Genomic DNA, 25,565 nt, shown 5'->3' with positions numbered 1-25,565 from the left:
AGATCTTTATTACAACAGCACTTACGTCATTTTTGCTGAGCTAGTTTTGAGTTCAGCAGGGTTGAAAGATGAACCTGTTCACCTTATAATATTGTTTGCTTTATTTATTGTTTTTTACCGTATTACACTTTGAGACTCTTACCATGTAATTTTACAGCTTTGAAGCTGTTTGGGTTGACCTATAAATGTAATAAAAGAATTTGGAATGAGATAACACAAGTTTTTCCATTATTTACAAAAGATTGAGGCTACTTATTAAACACTTTCATATTCCATAACCTTGCTGAAATGTATACTTTTTCAAGCAGCCATTATGATGTGGTAGACCCTTGCTGCACACAGATTGGGCAGGATAGGGCTGTGCTGTGAGCTCAAACAAGAAAAACCTCCAGTTTAAATTTTTAATTCAACCTTTCTGAAGAACACTGCATTTCCTAGTTACAAATTAACAGTATGTTTTTATCCTGCGTAACTCCTCTAGGACACAGGTTGTGTTTCTCATGATTCATGCTCTTCTTAAAGAGCGTTAGCTTCAGTTAAGGGGAAGTATGGAGAAGCGAGGGGAGCATTTTGCTCCCATTCTGTTCACAGGGGATGGACCCATAACATTACTTCACTTGGATCCCATCACATCTAACATACCCCTAAACTGCACCCCCAAGTTTTGATCACACAGTCAGCTTTTTCTCCAAGTAGAATAATGCCCCGTGGATGTTCCTGGGCTGCAGAGCAGGCGTGTCCCAGGGTGCGCCCCGCAGCCCTGGTCCCCCACTCAGCCAGACTGCAGTACCTGTGGGCGTACTCTGGAGTTTCCTTTCAGCTGTCAGCTCAAGTTTCTTTCCAAAAAAAGTCAGCGCTCAGGAAGTGAGGACTCTGGGAACAGGGACCACTGACACACACCCAGCTCTCCTCCCATTATGGAGCTAATGCATGCTCAGCCAAAGCATGCATACTGCCCTGTAAACTAGACACAATCTGAGTGGGCAGGGTCAAGTGAAAGTGTCCTAAATACTCAAAAGGAGCTCTAAAATCCTCCAAAGAGAGAGCTATTCCTCCTAAATCAGGATCCTAAATTTCCAGCAGTCTCCCAGTAAGATGTCTCACAAGATGGGTCTCTGAAAGCTTCGGTAACCAACCACCACCACCACCAGTAGCACTAACATTCCAGTTAACTTCTTGCTAGACTATTAACCTGGGCTGAATTTGCTTGGGATTACATGCAAATATACATTATCCAAACAGTAAAAAGAATAAAAACCTGGTCTGGCATATAACAACATAAGCCACTAAAAATCCCACTGAAATTCACTGGAAATCAAGAAAAGGACAAATACTGATTTTGATAAACATTGGAGCAGACTCTCAGAGAAAGCACTGGGTCCAGCCAGCTGCAGCCCATCCCCACTCAGTCCATGCCATGCAGAGAGCTCAAGACAACAGCTGAAGATTTCCTCATGCCAGGGGCAGCTTTGGCGGTAACGGTAACTTCACAGTGCCCCACACCCCACCAATGTGAAGGTATTACGGGATCATGGCAGGTGGGCAAGAGGAGATGCTTTCTCCTGGCATGAGTTAGGTCATCCCCAAGCTTCTTTCTCCTGGCATGAGTTAGGTCATCCCTGAGGCTCTTCTAAATCTCATAGTTAAACAGGTATTTGCCTGCAAAACACAAGAAAAAACACTGTTAAGCATTATCTTGGAAAAGATGGAGCTAAATACAGGAATGCTGCATGGTTTCACTTTCTTTCTTCTTGGTTTCCTAGTTGGTCTATAGTATTGTAGAGCATCAAACAGATCCCATCGACCTCAGGCGCTTTTCCTGGTGGCACTGATACATCATCACCCCAGTACAGCCTTTCATGCATCTGTAGCACTAACATGTTGGATTCCTTCAAACAAAAAAGCTGTTCCCCCACGCCTGGAGCCACAGGCTCTCACGCTCCCTGCCCTTGGGAATTGCCGGGCCGGAGGGAGGTGCAAGGCCAGCGCCGCCCACGAGGCCTGTGCTGGGCATCCATGTGGTCCTTGAAGGAAGGGAGCTGCGATGTGAAGAATGAAATGTTCTGATGGCTGCAAGGATCTTACAGGGTAGGAAGACATGGCAAAGCATGATTGCGTGGACTTTGGGCCTTCTAATACCAAGGAATCTGTTGTTGAGCATTACCTTGTCATCAGCATGCTGCTTCTTGGAAAGCTATGGATGAAACTGTAAGCTTATAAAATAGGTAAAAAAGGAATGAATTAGGCCCTGGCTTCACCTGTCAGAACGTTAAGGCTTGGGATGTGCTGTAATCTGAATTTACAAGTGGCTCACCAATTTGTAGTTTATATTAAAATACATTTCATGCCCTTAAAATTATTTTGGACAATTCTGTCTGGTGCATGAAAAATATATTTCTATATAATGCTGTCTTTGAAAAACAGTGAAGGCTCACGTAAATCACTATTTACATAATGTGTTTCCTGTGCAAATAGTGGTTTACCATAATGACTATATAAGTCTAGGACAGCTTAAGATAGAGTGTGCACTTCAGTGCTGCACTTTCTTTTTCATTTTTAAAGAATACAAATACTGAATGAAATGTAGATACGGAAAAAATAAGCAATACATTATTCTGTAGTATTATCCAAATATTTTGAAAAGACACGTTCCTCCACCATGGCCAGCCATACTTGCTGGCAGCGGCACACAACTTGAAGCTGCTTTCTAGCGCCCAGTGCTACCTCTTCAAATTCTGCCACAGCCCAAACCAGGTACCAACACTTCCAGTTTTTAAAAACTTATCCCCCTTCCAGTTATGATGTTTCTCAGATACATGTTTTAACGTGGGAGTGTTTAAAAGTGTAAGAGAGACTTTTTCCATATCATATAATCATGAAAAGTTTGTAATCAAAATCTAGGAAATCACTTCTTCCAAAATGCTTCTTGCTGTGATGGTTCTCTACAGGAAGGCAGGACTGTAGTGAGGAATAACAGCCAAGGATCAGAATTTCCTTCTACATCTTTCAAGACTGACTGTGCTGCTAATCATCACTAAGCATCAAATGGGAAAGAAGAAGTTGATCAGGAAGTGCAGCCACACCTCAAGAACACACATGAATTTGTCCTTTCAGAAGAGAGGTGACACAACGGTCCCTGCTTTTGACATATCTTCTGATGGTGGACCGAGAATAACTGAGTAAATAACTTCTGTTGTCCCTGCGGACCATTTGTGTTGTTCATGTTTCTCATTTGAAAGTTCTTACATTTGGGTCTCTTTTGGTTCCTGCTCATCATAATCCAAGTTTGTGATGCTTCACATGATGCTGAAATATTGGTGCTTTCTGGATGAGAATTACTTATCTTGTTATTTCTGGCTTTTATTTGGGGGATATTTTAGGTTAGATTGCTATTATAATTGGCATATTTGACTTCAACACATCTAGAGAAACCCTTGGGATATTACAGCTAGATGCTTTTCAGAGAGTGAAGACAGAAGTCTGGTAGTCAGAACTAGGAAGTCTCAGAAAACCCACATACAAAAAATTATTAATGAAAAGCATTTGAAGAACAGCTATGAACAACAATGTTTTCAAAGAAAATCATAGTCACTTAGATTCTGGGTCAAGTTCCCAGCTGGCTTCAGTGTAGCATTTCTGACTTCTACCAGATATGGATCTGGCTCATTTTTTCTAAGAACTTCAAGTAGCTCTAGCTAAAATGAATGACAAGGCTTAGGCTTCTCAGTGAAGTAATTCATTAATCAATGTGTATATATGCATATCACCATACATATAATTTCTGAAAATATGAAGAACTTTGTCCTTGTATAAAGCCCTCTAGAGTCACTGGAAAAATTTGCATGGACTTCATTGGGTTATGGATCACATCCAGTATATATCTGCATTTTTAAATCTTTTCCAGTGCTTCCTCTTTCAATGGCAATTAATAGCTTCTTGGAATTGAAATGACCAGTTTCCGATTTAGTTTTGCATAAGAAGCAGAGTCCAGTGGGATTAAATATGAATGGTGGCTTGGTAATTCATTAATCATGAAAATATGGTGTGCAGTTAGTTATATAAGTGATTATTTTTGCATGGAAATGTCTGCTACTTTTATGCCCATGCAGGATCATTTCAAGTGCAGCAGTGAGAACATACAAACCCATTCACCTCGATACACTGTTTTATAAAGAATGCACAAAGATACATAAATGCTCTGCAGACAATACTGATTTTGTAGACGTTAGCATAATGAGAGGTCAGCGTGTCCAAGTATCCTACCTGCACACAATTATACATGTTCCTGGTGGGGAGAAGCAGCATATTTTGAAAGTTCCTGTGAGACTTTCTTCAAATGCTCCTGGCCACATACGACCTATGAAAAATATTTTATTCTGAGAACTTTTGGAAATGTAAACATTACAGCTCCTGTTCATTTAAAAGTCTGAGCAGCCAGATGAGCAGGGTTGGGATGGCCCCAAACAATGCTGAATTCTTCTCTCCCATTCAGCTACAGACTTCTGGGTCAGGGAAAAGTAACAAGTACAAGATTTGATGTGCCATTGGAAAATGGTACACAGCAAGGAGCAAATCAACATAAGATGCAAGTCAGAGGACTGTTGAAACAGGTTTAGTGCTCAGTTTCCGTTCGTGCAGGCTTGCTGGAAGCTGAAATTCTGCACTGAACGGAGTAATTCAATACACTTGGCAAATACAAGAAGTTGCCTCACTGGCACAGACCTCTTCTATCTAAAAATGACGGAAATGCCAGTTCCACCTTTGTCTCCTTCCAGTGCCCTTGCGTCACTGGCACCCCGTTGTCTTTTCCAAGTACAAAGGATAATCCCAGGCTCGAGTCACTGTGCTTCTGCTTGTCAAGGCCAGAGCTCTGCCATGTCCTTGCTCCTGGTAAAAAACCCCTCATGAATCCCCTCTTTTCTTGTCACCATTGCTACTTTATGGAAACGCATTAGTTTCAGATTTTTATTTTCAAGACAAGATGTAGGCGGATTACAGAAATTTCAGGATCTGGCTACCACTGAAGTCTACTACTCTTAGAAAGCCATGCCCAAAAAACAGTTCCTAGATGGGAAATTGACCCAGCCATGATTTTTTTATTTCTTTTTTACATGGCGAAACACAAAGCCTGATTGTAAGGAAATATTTAAACTTTCTTCAGTTCTTTTGCGGGTGTATAATGGTATTTGTGGCTGTAAAACTATTCTGAACATTTTTCACTAATACTTACAAATAGTTTGTACTGAAGGGATTAATGGTCAGATTCTTGTGTCTTTCATCTTATCTGTTGCTTTGTTCAGCAGCTCACAAAACACAGACCAACATGATGTATCTCTTGAAGAACTCACAGCCAAACAGCGGCAACAGAATGAGAGAAAGCTGCACGTAACAGGTGGAGAAACAGGAGAATGGAAAGATGGAGGGAATCAAGTATAAGGTCTCATGATTACTTAATCGCTATGCCCACATCTTGTTCCATAATGCATACAAGATTTCAGCCACCCAATCTATTGAAATCCCTCTCAGGACATGTCAGCCTTTAACTAAGCATCCACCTCTCATCCGGCTGGGTTATCCATCCCCCTTGGCATTTTGCTGTCTTCTGTTCTGCGTTACCCCATTGGGTTTTTTATCTTCATGCTATATGTGAGGCCTAACATACTATTGTCCTACTGTTGCTCATGTCAATCACTTAACACATGGAGATTCCCGGGTTTCCCAGCTGTTCTCATCCCCCATCATTACTATACTACCTAATGTATTTGGCAATGTCCTGTCAGCCAATCATTTTGGCCATCAGACTATGCTAACTCCATGTAGCATCTGAGGGATGTTGCTGAAAGGAGAAAGGCAGTTTCAGTGCTTCAGAGTACCCAGGTAACCCTAATGACTAAAATGAGTCATCCCAAAAGGGACTTAATCATTATCACTAGCACAATACCATGTTACTCCATGACAAAAGGAAAATCTTTGGTAAGCTGCTCTGTCCCCTCCCGCCAACCCACTGCTATAGGAGGGCAAGTCTCCAAGCTGGTCTACCAAAAAGCATTCTTGCCCAGTCAGAAGTGACTGTGGTAGTGTCCCTCACACCTCCACACTGGGAAAGAAAGAGCTAACTAATGAAGCCTTCCATACTTACCTGTTGGGATGAAATTACCTGCTAGGGCAGTATATTTAAATTTACCATGCCTGTTCCCATGCTATCTCAATATGGGTATCTCAATATCCCGTGATATCTCAGTGGGGATATCGGTTTAAAGGGTTGCAGCACATCAAAGATTAGGTCTGTGTGGAGCTATCTGCAGGTCTGGTTTGGGGATGGAGCAGTGAAAAATGGTGTAACCAAAGCTGATTCCTTGCACCCCAGCTGGTGTCCCATATGGCTTTTTCGTACCGGAACATCCTGCAGTGCTATTAGCCAAGCTCAGGACCCTTGGATGGATCCATGCTCAGACCCTGGATGTCCTGATCCCTCAGGACATCCAGGACCCTTGGACCCTTTCCCAGAGGGAAACCCGATGGCTAAACTGGGAGACTGTGCTCGCCCTCTGTCCCCCACGTTTCATGGGCACTCTCTCCCACAGCGAGGGACCCACACCAACTCCTGGGTCACCCAGCGCTGCTCCCTCTGCTCGGGGGCTCCACCCGGCACCAGCAGACCCCTCACTCCGACGCACGCTTAGGGGCGACCGTCCCCGGAGGGCTCTGCCCCGGGGGCCGGGGAGGGAGCCGCCGGGCTGGCCCCAGCCTTGGAGCCGCCGGCGGGAGACCCCGGCCCCCCCGCGCGGGGCGGGGAGGCCGCGCCGGGGCCCGCGGAGAGGGAGGGCAGCGCCGGGAGGAGTGGCCCGGCCGGGGCGGCCCCATAAATAGCCCTCGGCGGGGCGGCGGCGGGAGGAGCCGTCCGAGCCGTCGCCGCAGTCGCCGCCGCCGCCGCCGCCGTCGCCGCGCCGGCCGCGGGCAGAGTCAGCACCGCGGACAGCGCCCGCCGCCCCCGGCCCCCGCGCCCCCGGCCGCCAGCATGACGGCGGAGACCCACCTGCAGGGCCCGGAGATCTCGGCCGCCCAGTTCTTCGAGATCTGGCACCACTACGACTCCGACGGTGACTCCTTTCCCCCCGGGGCGGCGGGGGCGCGAGGGGCGGAGGGGGGCAGGCCCGCGGGAGGCTGGGGGGACCCCACCGCTCCCCGCCCGAAAGCAGCCCCCACCCCGGCCCCGCTCCGCGCCCGCCGCCCCGCAGCCTCGGGGCAGCCCCGGAGCCGTCAGGGGCTGGGGTCGGTGCCGGGCGGGGCGTGCGGGCCGCCGCTCCGCCGGGAGGGAGCGCACGGGTCGGAGACGTCCCCGCCAGCGCTGAAGAGCGGAGAGAGTTTGGAGGGAGCGGTGACCGCAACCGTAACTCTTTCTGTTGTAGGCAATGGGTACATGGATGGGAAGGAGCTACAAAACTTCATCCAGGAGCTGCAGCAGGCGCGGAAGAAGGCAGGCTTGGTAGGTTAATGTTTCGCCCCGCTTTTCCGTCCTCTCCGGGAAAGAAGAGTTTTCTTGGGCAAACTCCAGTGCCCCGGGTCCTTCTGTTCTCTGTTGCCATCACACGGTTCACGCCCTCGCCTCACCAGGCAAAGGGAAGTAACTCGGTTAGAAATGAGCAGGTTGCAAATGAAATAAATCGTCTGCTTTGGAAAGGTGAGGCCAGGGTCCACCTCCCTGGAGAGCAGGTCCCGCGCACATCTTGCCAGGCTACGAGCTGATGCTTCTTACAGTGCTTAAAAAGAAAAGTCAAGAAATGCATGGACGTTATCTTTTTGTCTTGGACGGGACCTTATCCCATTGTAATTAATCTTACCTGATCCAGATATGTATTGATACTAAAAAGAAAAAAAAAAAGGGGGGAAAAAAGAAAAAACAGCACTTCAAGTTAGTTTGACTCTTTTAATTTCGTACCTAATGGGCAATATGGGCTGAAATGCATTTCTGCCCCTTGGTGGTCAGTAAATAGATCTGCAGGTGACTGCTAACCACTTTTTGCCCTTCACCGGTTTTATACACCAGGAGTACAAGTTCCAAAACCTGTTTAAATACTTAAGAGGGACAGCAAAGTTTTTGACGATGCTGTCAAAACAATTCTGTGCGTGAGTTATTAAAGCACTAATTATAAATTTCCTCCAAACTAAACCCACGTGGGAAAAAAACAGAGAGAGAAAGAAAGGGAAAAAAGAAAGAAAGAAAGAAAGAAAGAAATGAAAGATTCCAGGTAAAGATTTGAATTAAAATAGAAGTGAACCTTTTTAAGAAATAAAATACCTTTAAAATAATTGGTTGCTAAAACAGGCCACTTCTTAGCATCAAACACAAATATATAACCTAATGAAATCAATTTAAATCAATCTGTGCTAAAAGACCTCTGAAGTAACAGAAAATAAAATTATAATTTAACTGGATGGCATGGGTACATGGGGGAAATAAATTGCTACTTCACATAAGAATACCTCCAAACTGAGCAATAGCTTTTCAATAATTAACTTTCCTTTAAAAATTGCTGTATATTTTAGAAGTAAATGAAAAAAATTAATATGCATCTTAATTTATTTTGTAGAAAATTGTATCTTCTTATTAATTTTATGAGTGTAAACTTCACGCGTCTGAAAATCTGTCTCCCAGCAATGCCTCTAATGTTACTGCAGTCTTGATACCAGTTAATTCTTCTTACAGCCGTTGGTGTAGGCACTCATTTTCATGAGTGTAAGTAAGTTTAAACTAAAATTAAAAATGAAACCAACTAAAAAACCCACAGAAAATTGGGAAGGGAGTGTGATTTTTAGAGGGAATTTTTTTTTTTTTCCACAGAAAAGATTAAACACAGCTTCAATACCTTTCAAGTATTGCAACAGAACAAATCTCTCATATATTGAAATGCAGGAAACTTAAGTATGTCCATTAGAAAGAAGATATTAAAGCCTGCGTATAGTTGGTATGAATGGTGTTCTTAGTTGAAATGCTGAGATATTATTCAGTAGTTAAAAAATTAATTAGAAGCTCAAGGAAAAAATATTTATCATCTTAAGATCAGATTCTTTTCTCTCTCAAAGTAAAAGTGCATCTCTTCTTAAAAACAGAGCCTGCTCAAAGTAACACAGAAAAGCCTTATTCTTATCTGCTACAAATTTTATCATTTATGCCTTTTTTTAAAAAAATAACCTCTGCTTGTATCTCACCCTATATTTTAAAAACGCTCAGATGTTTAAGTTTTCCTTTCCCATTTCTCTGATTCAAACCTATTGTTGGAGTGTTCTGCTGAAAAGAGCAATCTACAGTAGCAACATGAAGTTCAGTACTTGATCCATTGGCTCTGCCTTTGGTAGATGTTACCTTCATTCCTGAAGTCTTTTTCTGGAGTATGGATATATGTCATCTTAGGTTTCAAATGTAAGCTGATTCTTGGATTTGAAGGCTCATTTACCAAACAAGCATCTCATTAGTTCTTGTCTTGTCTCACGGGATACTAATTCAGTAGCTTTGAATTTCTATTCTTTTGCCAGAAGGGACACATTGAGAAACTAGTGTAGGTTATATGTCATTTCCTCGGCTGTCCTTCTTTTAACACCCCAAAGCTTCTTTGTCATCATTAACTTCTGCATTTCAGGTCACTCTCCTGCTCACTATTTTTGAAATATTCAATTATGCATTCTTCATAGCTGGATTTTACATCAGTCATGCCATATGCATTAAAGAATCACATTGATTCTGTCATTGAATAGGATGGTTTAACATTTCCCAATATTCTGCCCAACTACAGAAGTGTTCTAATTATGTTCTAATTCTAATCCTTTTCTTAATCCACTCAGTAAGCCCATACTTTCACAGTTGCTTTTTCTCAGACAGAGCAGTAGCACGCAGTCTGATTCATGCTAGCCCCAAAGGGTGGATGTGTACTTGGAGGTTTTAGGACTTGGGCTTTTCTTCGGTAACACTGTGGGTTTTTGCCTCATACATTATGGTAGATAGTGAATTGATGTGATATACTTTCACACATGTTGAAAGAACTGCCTCCTTTTTAAAGATGAAAGCTATATAAGTATATAAGTATAGCTTCCGTTTATTGTGCCCCACATTTATGCAATACCTTCTCTATTTAAGTATGCCAGTTGCCAAAAGAAACTGTGGGGTATAAGTGACTAACACAGAGGTTGATAAAGGGTCAATAGGTGGATCTCAGCCGAGCTATTCCGCATCTGTTTCTCACTTTCTCTGCATATATAGACAATGACTATATTTCTCCACAGAAATATGTGATTTAATAGATGTTTATTAATACAGTCACATAAGTGTTTCTGTAGTGCCATCTATCCTTACATTTTCAAATCGTATCGACAAAAGCTATTTTTTTCTACAACTCCCCTTGGTTGGATAAGTGTCTCAAGTTTTAAAAGGGGAGACTGAGGCGTGAAGGTCTAGTTTCTTAATTTCAAAAATTAAGCACTGCATCTCTATCAAGTTTAGGACTAGACTTGGTTAAATTTAGGCAAGTTTTTTTGACTGAAAACATTTATTTGAATAACATAACTTGAATAACTCATCAAGCAGCTCAAGAGCAGGTGAAGTGAACACCAAAAAAAACCCCCTTTCTGAATAACATACTAGAGGACAAGCATCCTGTTTTGTTTAACCTGTAATCAGCTGTGCCTCCTTCAACAGCTGGACACTGCCTGCCACTGCGGAGCTGCTACTAGAAAGATTAGTGAAATATTTCACCAGGACTAATTAAAATCCAGGTGTCTAAATTCTCCGTTCCATCTGCTAAGCAAACTTGTCCCCACTTTGGGATCATTAGATGAAAGGTGACATTGAAGTGCATTGTATTAATAACCACATCTCTAATTAAAGCCATGTCAAATTACTAACCTGCCATGGATGACTTTGACAGAAATAGGATACTAGGCCACAATTGTATCAGCTGCAAGGAACTGACATTTTAGTTAGCTTTGGTAGTTGAAATTTGGGACAAACTACAACGGACTTTGTACAGCTGAGATTCTCTGTGTCTCCAGTGAGAGAATCACTTAGGTCTGATATAATCAGATCTATTATAGCAACTAAAACTTTAATTTCCAAAGACTGCTGTATCTTCATCTATAACCATAGAATTGTCCATTGTTTTAATATAACTGTAGTCCTGATTCTTGCTGCATGGTTTTACTGGTTCATACCTATAAGAAATACAAAGAAAGTTAAAAGTTTAATTAGTATTGAAGGTTGATGGCAGCTCATATCAAGGCAAGGCAAGGCAAGTTGAAGTGTGAAATCAAATATTTAGATATTCACCCCAAGGCTGGCACCTTTGCTGTAGCCTAGAGTGAGGAGCCTTTAGAGAACAGGTGTATAGCAGGGACCATAATTTGTATGAAGAACAATTATGCTGGCTTTACTCTGTCGGATTTAAGGTACTGCTCAAAGTTTTCTCCCTCCTAAATCTGCCTCTCTACATTTCAGCAGTGACATTTGTATTCTGCTTTTATGATAACCAAATACTAAACAGTGAAAAATATATTGTGATGAGTTCTTTTAGGGCTAAAATAGCTTCCATTGTTCAGGAAAAATCAACTCAAAGACGTGGAAAGGCTATTTTGGTGTTCAGATGTATTATACTGAAATGTTCCTTATTTTGAACGATTTTGCACTGCCTTCAAGTTACTAATTTAAAAAATGAAAACTGAGAAAATTGACTAATAATTGCCTATGAACGTCACTGTTATCCTCTTAAACAAAGGAGCTGTTATACACATCTTCCAACACATCTGTCTTTATAATTTTTTCATTCTGTAAACTAAAATAGGAGTTCGAAGTATTTAGATGCCAATCATTCACACTGACTATAATATAATTCCTTGGGAAGTAAAATTTATCACAATGACATTATTCATGATAAAAAAATACTCAATTTCATTTAAACTTCAGTAATCTAGCTGCAGTAAGTGTGAGTACTTCATTAAATGTAGTATATTATTTGGCAACTAATAGAATATTCAAGTAAGTTTACATATGTTTCTCTGTATCTTAAATAATGAGTCTCTCATTGTAACTTCGTAGGATTTAACACCTGAAATGAAAGCTTTTGTGGACCAATATGGGAAGACTACTGATGGAAAAATAGGAATAGTTGAGGTAAGATGCTTATTTATAAAAAAAGACTAACATGTTTACTTGTAGAAAATACACTGAGCACAGAACAATGTGAGCATAATATGTAAACATTTTGGTTTTTTAGTTACACAGAAAATTTCTTCCTCTGTCTTAAGATCATTAGTATTTTTTTCACAAATGAAATTTTTTCATTAACAAAAAGTAAGGTATTCCTCACCTCTCTCCAGACATTTCACTACACTTCGTTTAACTTTGCACGCTTTATTCAGTACAAATAAGCATCAACAGCAATTTAGTTTTCCTGCAAAGCAGATAAGAGCTCTATTTTAGAAATTTACATTGTGAAAAGTAATGTGATTTATTTCTACCTATGACTTTGAACTAACGCTCTGTCACCACTCCTATAGTGAGGATAACAAACAAGTGAATGCAAGTGGTCAATCACTGTATGTAGTCTATTCTAAAAAAATACATATGTGGTAAGGAGCACGTTAATCATGTTAAATTTAAACAAAATTTTAGTAGTAGTTGTGATCGAGCTTGGGAAAGATCAGGATTTCTTATGAATTCCTTTCTTGAACTTTAACAGAACTTCAGGCAGAAAACTCCCCTATTCCTTACTACCACTTTCTAAAGAGGGCAAAGATAACCAACCCCTTCTACACATACAGCCGCTCAACAATTGTATAATTTAGACAGCTTGCTAGGAAGGGGGGGACCATTGTGTTTTCTCTCGCTTTCACTGTTCAGTGCTGCAAGTCAAAAAGGAGAGCTGGGTTACAGCTTGCGAAGTCACTTTTTCAAGCCTAAATCTACAACTCATTTATGTCACTCTGAGTGCAGTGAGACTGCGGTTTTATTATTAAATGCTATTATATATTTTCTTCTGATAATAAGAAATATGACCTAGAGAGCTAATTAAGAAACAGCTGGAAACAAGCCAGGTCTGCAAAATTTCTGCAGTGACAAACTTAGGGTCAGTAGCTAATTTTAAAACAGAGGACTGAATAGAATCTGTAAAAGTCAGTAGGAAGTATCACTGCTGATATAATAGATCATTTCAGGATATCTTTTCTCCTCTGTCATGTGTCTGAATTGCATATACTTGTTTAAATGCGTATGTAATTACGACTAAACTACCATGGAAATATGAACAGTTTGTTTTCACTTGCAGCTATAACTGATTTTAAAAAATGCATCTTTTGACAATACTTAGCATCGATCAAATAGTTCTGCATCTAAAAAGAACTAGTGTTTATCTGGACTAACAAATTGTTTGGTTTTGGACTAACAAATGCTTATTCATTTGGTATTGAAGAATCCTATTTAATTTCGTATTTTCAAATATGTGTAATAGCAAGCATTGGATGCAAGAAGAATGTGTAGACAGTGCCTGAAAAAGACTGTGTTTCTTTGCTTAGGAAAGATAACCAGAAGTCTTACCTTTTAAATTCTGTTTCTGATTCTGCTGTTGACTTAATGGGTGAAGGTGAGCAAATCTGATAGGGCTTGATATGGTGCAGCGCTCACCACCCCCAGTGAAGTGCCAAGCATGCTCAGCATCCACAGAAGCCATTGAATAGTGACAGTACTCAGTTCAGTGACTGAAGGGACTTTCTCCCTTAATATAGCAGTTTCCTAACCCAATAGCTATGTTTTATTTCACTTACATCAGCATGAAGCTTGATTTGGAAAGTGCTGATGGGACTCAGACGAAATGTGTTGTACGTGCAGAGCAGTATGATATTAAAGTTGGTATTTGGACTTGATTCTCCTTCCTTATAAATAAAAATGTCCAGTAATTCCAGATTGCTCCTATTTATATAGTACATCAGATAGTTTTTCTGAAAAAGTGTATGAATGTTGTTTAAAAAGAAATTATGTAAAACCATTCAGACTCCCCGTCATCACAATGAATACCCCAGCATCTGATGGAAAACGTCCTAGCAAATAATGAGTTTTCTGGAAAGGTCTGTTGACTGAGATAAAGAGGAGGCCTGGGTGGCTTCACAGAGGAAGAAGTGGATTTGCAGCTCAGATTAAGTGTTGATTCTGTCTTTGCAAGCACACTGCAGTTCGTTCACTAGCTTTTATCCAGTGCCCTCCAGCTAAAGGCAGAGTCTGACCTGTCCACTTGCTCGTCTTGTGTAAGAAACCTTTCTTTCACCTTTTGTACTCATTCAGATGAAGGTTTTCACTAAAATGTAGATGTGAAACCCCAGGTTTTGAAACTCAGGACTGCGGTAATTCCACATTCAAATTATTTGAAGCTTACTGCTGCCGTAAAAATAACTACTTATTAGCCTAAAATATTCTTTGTACTCCCATGCTCTATTATAGGATTTTAAAAAGCAAATTCACTGTATTAGATGAAAGGAATTTTAAATAGCATTAAATATCAACAGAATTTACTTAGAGAATGATTTCTAGAAAATAGTTCTGATATTGTTTTTTAAGTACTGAGAGTATTTTTTCTGCTAGATAACCTATAAAGACGTACCTCAGCCTGCAGCTGAGCAGAGAGGAGTGAAACCCGTCTCAGGCTTTGTGGTTGTCCTCTACTACTCACGATGCAGAAATAGCTGACATTCTGCATAAAAGTAGCAGGGCTCACAGAAACGTTCACTAAACTGCTATTGCTGCCACACACGAACTTGTAGGGGTCTGTACTCTTATTCAGACACGCTCACGGAGTCTCCCTATGCTTACCCTCACGAAGAAGTTGTCATTAGAAATAGCACCAGGTTTCCATCTTTCGTCTCTGTAGTGGTATAACTGAGACTGGGAAGTTGAGCCAGTTTCCACATGATCTCCTCATCCCTTAGTAACGCAGAGTTTTCCACAAAAAGCAATGTGACGCTATTTGATGCATGAACTTGGAGAACTGGACTTCCCTTTAGCTATATTGTTTCTATGATGAAAACATGAAAGACTTCTGTTTTGGCAGAAGCCTGAGCTAATGCTGGATATTGAGCTACTACATCTTTGCAACGTAAAAGCCTGGGCTTTCCCCTTAGACTTACAAAGGATGAGAGGTATAGCTTAAAATAAGGTAATTTTCTTCCAGTGGTAATATATTCCGTACCTCAAATATGGTTTGGTACTGCTAGGAAGCTGTTAATGATTCTTTGGAAAGTTACTATTTTACATTCACCCTTGCACCTTGTACAATTTTACGGTGCCCTTGCAAAATTCACCAGAGTTAGCTATAGAGGTCCCATGAATGACATCTTATTTATAATTTCCACACATGTAAACCCTTCCTCATTGTCATAATCAGTCCCTTCCCCCAAATTCTGCTTATTATTATATTTTATATATTATTATATTAATGTTATATTATATATATAATATATTATATAATATATTATATAATTATATTATTTTTTTGTTATTATTATATATAATCAGTTCTTCCATTCAACATTTGTTGTTGAGTAGGAATGTTGATTTACTCTAAAAACCAAAGCTCCCTTGTCATGGGAGAAATAAAGAAATTTTTCCATAAATCAGTACTAAGTTGTTACACACATTTAGCTATTGCGTACATATGAACATGCACTTACTCACACGTGTATGTGTTATTTATAATGGAGTAGGTTTCAAAAGCTGCTGACAAAAACACATTAAGTTGGTTGGGTTTGGTGTTCAGCCATTTAGCAAAAGCACTCAGAATGCCCTGATGGGCCTGACAGCCTGTCATCAGCTGCTCCATTTCTGTAAGGAGAGTGCTCTGATGTGTCTTTTCAGTTGTACCAACACTTAAAGAATATAACTGATTCCTTGCACAGATAATATTAGAGAAACGAGAGATCTGTCTCCATACCCTTGTTGTGCCTGTAGGGTGAGAGGGAGAGCTGAACTCACCTACGGCACCGCTGGAACCCAATAAAAAAGCCTCAGCAATTAGGCATAGCACTGAAGTAGACAGAACGAGGGATTTGAGGCTGTGAAATGAATGCAGAAAAACAAAAATTTGAATCAAAATTTTAAGATGGGGCTGCAGGAAATCTGCAGATGTCATTTTTCATAAAAGAATGCAGCTAAGAAATCTCTCTTTCTCCATTTTCTCTTCCTAGTAAGCACAGCTGGTCTATTCTTCAAGTAAAAAGTTTTCTTTAATCAAAACACATTTCATACATTTTGAGGACAGAAAAAAATATTGGGCTTTTGTTAAAAACAAATCATGATTGTACATTAAATTATACAGCATACTCTCCATCTTCTACATTTGTCACTTGCCAAAATTGAGTTATAGTAAATGAACATTTTCAATAATCAGTACAATAACGTCTGATTTTAAAAAAGCCTTTTGTAGAGCAGAGGCATCGGAAGAACCACCCCTGATTTTGCAGGGCTAAAAGCCCTTTTGATTTCTTTCTGGTATTTATAGCTCTTCTTGAACACATCTCTGTGCCGGACAAATGATCACCGGTTGCCATCCCCTTACCCTACCCACTTTCTTTTTTTCTCCTGGCTTTTCCATATTATTTTTCTGTTTACCTTACACGTGTTCTTCATGTCAGTGTTCCTCTCTCCTCTTCCTCGGTATCTGAGTAGTCTGTTTTCATCACTTTCTTAATTCATGGTCCACACACTAAACGTCCTTGTGTTATGCTTTCCCTTCGTGCCGATTCCAAGGTTTTCACCACAGATCCCAACTGCATGGGTGAATTTTTTCCCCTCTTTCTCCAGCTACCTCTTCAGTAAAGTGCTGTCTCACTCCCTTCTCTCAGATCTCAGTTCTGTTTGACCTTGATGAATACGGCAAAGCTGCAAGCCAGAAGCCTTTCAGAGGCATCTTCCAAATGTTTCAGCTAACAGGATGAAGCTTCCTATGGGGCCACAATAGGGCAGTATGAGCACAAAGAATTTCACACTCTTTTAAAAAGTTTCATGCTCTTTTACAGGCTCAGCTGGCCTAATGAAGAATCAAAATTTAATCTTTCTTAAATTCTGTTACAGCTTGCTCAGATATTACCTACGGAAGAGAATTTCCTGTTGTTCTTCAGGTGCCAGCAGCTAAAGTCAAGTGAAGACTTCATGCAGGTACAGTATGAAAAGTTGCCTTTTGTAAAATCATCCAAGACCCACTTGCCATAAATATATCATTAAAGCATTCACGTTCTGATTGCAGACATGGAGAAAATATGACAGCGATCACAGTGGCTTCATTGATTCTGAGGAACTTAAGGTAAACCAATACCTATAAGTATGCACCACATGAGAACAGGTGTTGGATTACAGCCTGTGCTGCTACCTGTTTCTTCAGATACCCACCCATGCATGTTTTTGCATTTCAAACATGACCGAAAATCAATATGATTAGCTGATGTCTTTATCGCCAGTAAATTATTTAAAGTGAAACTCTAATCTGATCAATGTTTTTTAAAGTGTGTTTTAATTGAGATCAATGTTTGTCTCAAGTGACTCAAGGTAGCGGGTACTCTAGCTTAGAAGTAAGAAAGATTAAGAGAGCAAGATAGGCCTCTGAAAGCTATGTTGTTCTTTTTTTGGTATATTAGGGAGGAGGACTGTTTTGTTGTTTTTCTTCCTAAGGGCATCACTACCATTAATCACTATGCTGCTGGACAGAGCATGCTCTCTCAAGTATCATCTAACCCTACAGTTTCCACTGTAATACTGTTAGGCTAACATAAATGGAATTGTGCTGCCCCTGCTTGGTCAACTTGGTGGAATTTTGGTATCAGCTTTAATATGCACAAATAAGAGCAGAATTGAGATTACTCCATTAGCCATCACAGCCTTGCAGAGTTAACAAACCTTAAAACTAGAGTCATAAAACTAACAAAAATTTGTAGACACTGAATCACAGTGTCACAGAATCACAGAGTGGTTGGCAGGGACCTCTGGAGGTCATCTGGTCCAACCCCCCTGCTCAAGCAGGTCCACCTACAGCCAGTTGCCCAGGATCGTGTCCAGATGGCTTTTGAATATCTCCAAGGATGAAGACTCCACAACCTTTCTGGGCAACCTGTGCCAGTGCTCGGTCACTCTCACAGTGAAAAAGTGTTTCCTGATGTTTAGAGGGAACCTCCTGTGTTTCAGACACAAACTGGTCCTGTCACTGGGCACCAGCCTGGCTCCGTCCTCTTGGCACCCTCCCTTGAAGTATTTATATATGTTGATGAGGTCCCCCTGAGCCTTCTCTCCTCCAGGCTGAACAGTCCCAGCTCTCTCAGCCCTTTCTCACAGGAGAGATACTCATATACAGCAGACTGAGTAGAACGACTGAGTAGAACGGTGCCATTTTCCACAGTTCAATTGCACTTGATATGTTACTGTAGCTTTAAATTCAGAGGAGTCAAAACAGTTCATATAGCAAGAGAAAGACCTAGTAGTGTTTATCCATCTAATTTGGACTATTTTGCCCATATGTGGTATTCTAAAGACGAACTACATAAGCTTTATTAACTAAAGCACCAAGAGATCAAACTGTCTGAAATCCTTACAGCTTTTCTGTTCAGAAGAGGAATTCACATCTTTTTTCCTTGTCCCTTCCTCTTTGAGTTTGGTATCTGTGTGACGTTTGCCAAGGATCCTACCTCAAGGTAACCCTCAGGCAGACGAGCCCAGTCTTCTCCTGGCTGGTCGCAGCAGGTTGGTGTATCTGAAGTTGGTAGGATCAGGAAGAGGCCACGCAAGTAGCACTTGAGAACTCTCCAGCTGTTAGATGATGCCTTAAGGACTGTTGCTGGCTGCTATAATTTAAAATAGAGTTAAAAAGGCAGGGCTGATCGAGGGCCAGCTGAGGAATGAAGACATTTTAACTGGATCCTTAATGGTCCCATCTCTCTTGTGCTGCAAGATTTTGTCTGCCTCAGAGAAAAAGGCCATTTTAACATGTTGAAAATAAGACATAAATGTCCAGTTTTATTTTTAGATCAGTATTTCTTGACAAGCCCAAACATTTTAAGTATTTGCTATGTGAGGCGTACACCCACTTACAACTTTGTAAGAGAAATTTAAGATGGAAATCAGGAAAACTTTCTAACAATAGTAACAGTAGTGGAATACATTGTCTAAGGGGGAGGCAGACTCTCCATCACTGTCTGTATTTAGGAAAGGTTTGGCAATAGCTCGGATCAGACAGTAACTCAGGAAATTTAGATATAGATGGTCCTGTCTTGAGACATGGAGATGGACTGGACAGCCTTTCAATGCCCTTTCTGTTTCTATTTTCCATCAAAGCACACAAGATTAAACATGTCTCCGTAAGGTCCATTTACAACATTTCAGTCATGTTCTATGTATACAGGTTACCAGGAAGGCCTTCCAGCATGGAGTGGGCCAGGCTGGAAGAACTATTCCGGGTATTAGTCATATGACTATTGACATGGTTGCATTCAAGTTCAAGAATGTCATCAAGTACAAATAGATTTTCTTATGAGCTACCCCATTTTCTATCATGAAGTGTGGCCCAAAATTCCAAAAAGATAATGACAATCCAACTGATGACAGTAATTAGGTACTTCGTTGAGCATTGACAGGCATACAGACATCTCAGGTCTTGTAATGCACTTGTTAATTTGAGATCTTTCTTTTTGAATGTCACCGATCTAGTACAGAAATTTAAACCACTGAATGGGTGAAAACAATCTTCTTTTTTAAAGTAAAAATGGCTGGTGTTTTAAGTCATGTGATACTATATCAAATTCTCATTCAAAAAAAATCCAATGAAACTGGCTGCACATGTTTAAAATACAAGCTAGGAAGGAGCAACATCGGTTAACATTCACTTCTAGCACTGGGTACTGCCATAGGCAAGGAGAAAACTTGATTAATCATTGATCTTTTCTGTAAAATTGTTCCTATGTTGCAAGAAGTGATTAGGCTTCCAAGTTTTCAAGGAGACTCAAGGTTAATTAGTTTAGTTTACTGATAGAGCTGATTAGGAAGCAGTATACTTGAAAGCCAAACTATTTTTTCCAAACTCACGATACAACAAATGGCATACAATGCAGAAAGTTTTATGAGTCACTTTTTCCAAATAAAACTGTGCAATATACTTGAATTGATCAAAAGAAACTGTTATATTCTTAGCTGTTAATTACTACTTCTTTTCATACTTATTTGGAACTTCAGCAGTAAATACTAAAGCGGGAGTAAAATAGTATTTCCCATTACTGTAATCTGAAGTTAGCAAGTCAAGCATTTTATACTGTAGATAAAAATTCACATATTACTCTTCTATTTATTTTAACAGAGCTTCTTGAAAGATTTATTACAGAAAGCAAATAAGCAGATTGAAGACTCAAAGCTAACAGAATACACAGAAATAATGGTAAGATTATTTACAGGCATATTTCAACAAGACTGAATTAATCCAGACTCTGTTTATCTTTAGCCACTGGAAGGCTCCAAATGACTTGGAGCCCCACCAGGTCCTAATCAGGCTCAATATGTCATTGCAACAGAGATGACAGTAGCATCTAGCACTGCAAGTACTTCTGCAGCCACAGAGCTTTGATGGACAGCTTTCAGTGCTGCTTAAAAAAAATGTTCAGGAATTTTGAATCTTCTTGGTATTCGACCATACCATAGTATGGTGCAAAGAATTTTCCCCTGTTCTGCTTCCCTGTGCCATTAGCTGTAAAACTGAAGTCTTCACAGTTTGGAGGAGAAAAATTGTACCCGTCATAACATCAATTACATTATTATATTTAGATCAAATTAATTTGGGGTTACTTTCTATGTTTTGCTTTCTTACGGTGCTGTAGTGTCTGCTTCTTGTCCTAAAAGTGATCACTGCATCGTGGCTTCTTATCAGATTTACATCGCTCTTCTTCCTTCTCCCCCACTTCAAGAAGGAGAAACTGATGTTTTAGATAAACGCTAGAACAAAACTGTCACTTCCCTGGCCTCAAATCAGCCCATCCTGGGGGCACTCCTTCCATCCCACTGCTATGGTGCTCCACGGTAGGGACCCATATTGGCTTCTGAGTGGATGTTTCAAGAAAAAAACCCTCAAAATTCTTGTCTTCAGGAAATGCATAACGCTACATTTTTTGTTCTACCAGCTTGGTTTTATCCTAAAATACTTTTAGCAATCAAAAACGTGCTAGGTAAACCCACTAGCCCTCAAACTGGCCTGAGAACGGCTGATCAAAACTTGTGTTTCTCCTGGCAAAAGTCTGCTGGTTTGTTGTACCAGGATAAACCATTTACCTAGAATTGTCACTGTTTATTCACTGGTGAAGATAACACATATCCTTTTCATTCAGGAAGCTTTTTGGCCTTCATCTTAAAGCGTGCTCTAAGTTCTGGCCTCTGCAGAGAGACACAATGACAAAGAATTAATAGCAATAAGGAAGAAATTATAAGGCCAGCTCTCCCATAATCTCCTCAGAAACTAGAAAAGACTAGTAGAAAACATACGGTCCTGAGCAGCTGCAGGCAGGCACAGCCAGCCACTAACAACCCACCAAAATACAAAATACGTTGACTTCACAGCTGCCACTGCTTACCTCCCCCAAAAGCAAATCTCCTTGCGTGGGAAATGCATGCAAGGCAGATGCTTTTATACAAGGAAAGGAAGTGTTAAAAGGAACCAGGGTGTTATGTAGGAATAAATGTTTATAGAAGTGGTTTCTTTTCTGGTCTCCTTTGCCATTTATTGTGTATTAACCAAGTGAAATTGGGTCTTTTTTCATGGCATTAATTCTATCTTTAAAAGGATATACACTTACCACAGTACAGGATGCCGCTTTTCCTCTTATTTAAAAATTACATCTAAAATTACTGATTGAAAGTGATGGGATGGAGTGTGGGGGGTGGTGTTTTCAGTACAATGTCTAACAGTGTTTTGTACAGTTTGCTGCTTTTGTGACTCTTTTGTACGGCAAAGGCAAAATAATAGTTGCAGGTAGAAAAATAGAACTATACAGACATAAAAACTGGGAGAGGAAGTCCCGCGCAGGTGTAATATCTCCATCTGCTTCTAATAACTAATATAAACTGTGCCATTCAAGCAGCAGGAGCTCACGCTTTCAAGGGCTCAAAGGAAAACACTTTAATACAATAGGATGATTAAAAATTATTATAAATAGTATTCACATATTTTGTCAAATTACATTAATATATTTATTTCTATAATTTAATTGTAATTATTTGGAGACATTTAATTTCCCATTTTCATACCATCAACAAAATGTGATCAACTACAGCACCTGTTCACTCTTTTCTTGAAATATATCACAGAAACAGAACGTGATCTTTACTTAAATATTTAGACCTAGCGGCCAATTTAATGAAATGTCTATTATTTTCTGTCTAAGGAATTGAATGCCTTGGATTACCTGACTGTTGTTTCACCATTATGAATAGAGAATCATGATGCTATTATCAGATCATGACATGAAGTCAAAAGTAAAATGTTATCACGTCAACACTCCTCTCATTTATAAATAATTACATGCACGTTTCTCATATAGGACGTTCATCACTGTGCGCAGGTTAAGGCCTACCTTACAGTAGGTTAATTGGAACTGTTCATCTGGTTTCTTATTAAGCTTTTGCGGTAGAATTAATTACTATAAATTACTTCTTCAGTACTTTAAATAAATGTATTACACAGCAAATGTGACAGATTAAAACCTGGGGCCATCATTTCAGCATGAAATAAAGGCTAAATTTCATTGAATTTAAGTTTTCCAAAGAAGTGTTTTCTTCATTACGCTGATTAATTTTGATTAGTAATGTAAAATTACATATTCTTTCAGCTCAGGATGTTTGATGCAAACAATGATGGAAAGTTGGAGCTTACTGAACTGGCCAGGTATGTCTTCTGTCTCTTTTCACAACAAATATCACGTACCAATCGCTGTTATGGAAACAGTTAAATATTTTGACCTTTGTTTTTCTCTCCAAAGACTACTCCCTGTACAGGAAAATTTTCTCATTAAATTTCAGGTACGAATATTCACATTCTTAAGGTAACCTGTTACCATCACACATAACTGGTGTCATTAATGGATTTTTTTTCCTTTTGGCATTTAGGGTGTCAAAATGTGTGCAAAAGAATTCAATAAAGCCTTTGAGATGTATGATCAAGTAAGTCTTCAAAAAACCTTTTTATTAACTGTGGAATTTGATGGCACTTATTTTCTGAATTTGTAGAAAACTAGCCATAACCTCTGAAATGAAAAATAAATGTTTAAAATTATCTTTAATGTTATTTTTCAGGATGGCAATGGCTATATAGATGAAAATGAACTTGATGCACTACTGAAGGATCTCTGTGAAAAGAACAAAAAGGTAACCCTAGACGCCTTTTTTCCCCTTAGAGATCAGATTTAATTTGTATTTTAAGGACACTTTAATCCACCCAATTAAGATAAATACAGAGCTTCTAAGTCATAATTCCTGAAGTCAAAGTACAACTAAAAATCTCGGCAGAAGTCACAGCAGTGTAAATCCTGAACTCGGGGAGTTGTGATTACATAGCGACATTGTCAAAAGCTTGCTTCTGAGACATTAGCTATCAGCAATCTAACATATGGCTATAATATGGATAACATACAAATACATAAACAACATTTGCAATGTGTTAGTGTTGGACAGGCTGAGAATACCCTTTTTTTTCTCTCATTTCTGCCATTGGAAGCAAACTTGTTCACGCTGGTAACTGAACAGGATTATAAAGTATTATCTGCTCTTTAAATAGGAATTAGACATTAACAACCTTGCGACATACAAGAAAAGCATCATGGCCTTGTCTGATGGAGGAAAGCTTTACCGAGCAGAGCTGGCTCTTATTCTCTGTGCTGAGGAAAACTAGAACTCTTCTATCATGTCCACTTAACTAGTGATGTACTCTATCTACACAATAACTGTGCACTATAAGGGAGTAGGCTGTATTTTTAAACTGCATATAGAAAATTAGCCAGGATGTGTGGCACATTCCTTTCAGTTTGTTTCTATACTGTTTGTAATGTACAGTTTTTGTAACAATAAGATTGATAAAGAGAATGTCTATGTTTGGGCCAGTCTGTATATTCAAAAAGAAACTAAAATATGTCAGGGTTGGTTTTGGGTTTGGTTTGGTTTTTTTTTTTTGCTTTCACAAACACGGCTGGAAAAAAATTAAACCTGCTGACATTGCTGTGGTCATCATATCCTTTGACACTTGCAACATTTCTCCTTGTTGATCTACATAACAAAAAGGTCTACAGATCTCTTTCCCAGTTACAACTAAATGTTTTTTAATGCAAAACATTAATTCAGATGACATATGATTTACATTTGAAATAGGAAAGAGACATTGGCATGTCTGATTTCCAAAATTTACCAAGGCACTAAGAAATATTTTCAGTTGTCAAACCACCCGCTTAGAGGTCTGTGCTCTCTGAAGTTTTTCAATTACTCTTCTCATTACGAACTCATAGCATATAGACAAAGCATTTATCCGGGATAGATCTCCACGCAATAGCTGACAAAAATATGGTGTTTTCAATCTAGCTGTTTAACTTTACTGAATTTAAACATAGGCACTTCAGAAATAAATGCCTTTAATCTGTCTTGGAATCCTGGCTAAATGACAGGTAGTATAGTTAATACACAGATTAACATATGATATTATAAGTGTACCTTTCATGACTATTGCTGTGTCAGAGAATATGACAATCCATTTTCTAAACTATTTTCACATTTTGCGGGTTATAATTATTCTAGTAAATTGCTGTTTTTACATCATATTCTGTGTAATCTATAATTAAATTTAATATCCTAAGATTGTTGGTGTCTAGTTTATCTATCTCCTGGATTCTCTTTTCTCTACCATGTAAAGGACAAAACAACTATTTAAAAAAAAGTGCCTCCTTGGATCTTACACTGAATTACGAATCTAGAATAATAGTATTAAAATTTAACACTAAAAGAAGCAAAAGATCTAGTACAGATTTTATACCCATTTAGTGATTTAGTTTACATGGTGAGCTCTGCTTTTTATTATGCTAGAGAGGTATTTTCTAAATGGGAACTATAATATGGAAACAGCCCTGTCTTCTTCCATCTTTATTTTTTTGGCCTGGCTCCCTTTTTACTTTACACGGGTTTTATGCCAGACAGCTCCATAAATGTCCAGGCCGTTGCTCCCAGTATGTACTGGTGTAGGAAAGAAACTGGGCTATCTTAAAGCCAATAAACCTGTGTTGCCTCCATGTACAACTGTTTCAGAAGCAATTCCAGGTTAGCAGGTTAGCTATGTACAACTTCTCAGATGCATCTCTGTATCTTATTTAACAAGCAGAAGCAAATGCATTTTATTTGAAATGTGTCTCAAACAATGAGGCTCAGATCCTTCAAGATTACAGTCACTGATCTCCCACTGAAATGAATCCTTGAATGCCTCAGGTGAACTCAGGCAACTAAATACCATTTCAGGAACGGTCTAATGGCCTTGGGCTCT

The 25,565-nt window shown here is 39.6% G+C and overlaps 1 protein-coding gene across 1 annotated transcript; it reads left to right on the top strand.

Moving 5' to 3' along the window:
• The first annotated feature begins 7,018 nt into the window (after nucleotides 1-7,018).
• Nucleotides 7,019-24,014, top strand: CALB1 (calbindin 1). Its single transcript, XM_075495741.1, has 11 exons — nucleotides 7,019-7,100; nucleotides 7,410-7,486; nucleotides 12,083-12,157; nucleotides 17,102-17,185; nucleotides 17,274-17,330; nucleotides 20,364-20,441; nucleotides 22,879-22,934; nucleotides 23,029-23,068; nucleotides 23,156-23,209; nucleotides 23,342-23,413; nucleotides 23,823-24,014. The coding sequence occupies exons 1-11, from the start codon at nucleotides 7,019-7,021 to the stop codon at nucleotides 23,934-23,936; spliced, it is 789 nt and encodes a 262-aa protein (XP_075351856.1). The 3' UTR covers nucleotides 23,937-24,014.
• Nucleotides 24,015-25,565: the final 1,551 nt, after the last annotated feature.

This window comes from Mycteria americana, chromosome 2, assembly GCF_035582795.1.
Source record: "Mycteria americana isolate JAX WOST 10 ecotype Jacksonville Zoo and Gardens chromosome 2, USCA_MyAme_1.0, whole genome shotgun sequence".
Classification (NCBI taxonomy): Eukaryota; Metazoa; Chordata; class Aves; order Ciconiiformes; family Ciconiidae; genus Mycteria; species Mycteria americana.
This window is presented reverse-complemented; position numbering and strand designations above follow the sequence as displayed.

Coding starts and splice junctions, on each gene's coding strand:
- CALB1 (XM_075495741.1), top strand. CDS start 7,019: ATGACGGCGGAGACCCACCTGCAGGGCCCGGAGATCTCGGCCGCCCAG. Junction 12,158..17,101: donor GAAAAATAGGAATAGTTGAG/GTAAGATGCTTA, acceptor ATTCTGTTACAG/CTTGCTCAGATATTACCTAC. Junction 20,442..22,878: donor CAGAATACACAGAAATAATG/GTAAGATTATTT, acceptor ATATTCTTTCAG/CTCAGGATGTTTGATGCAAA.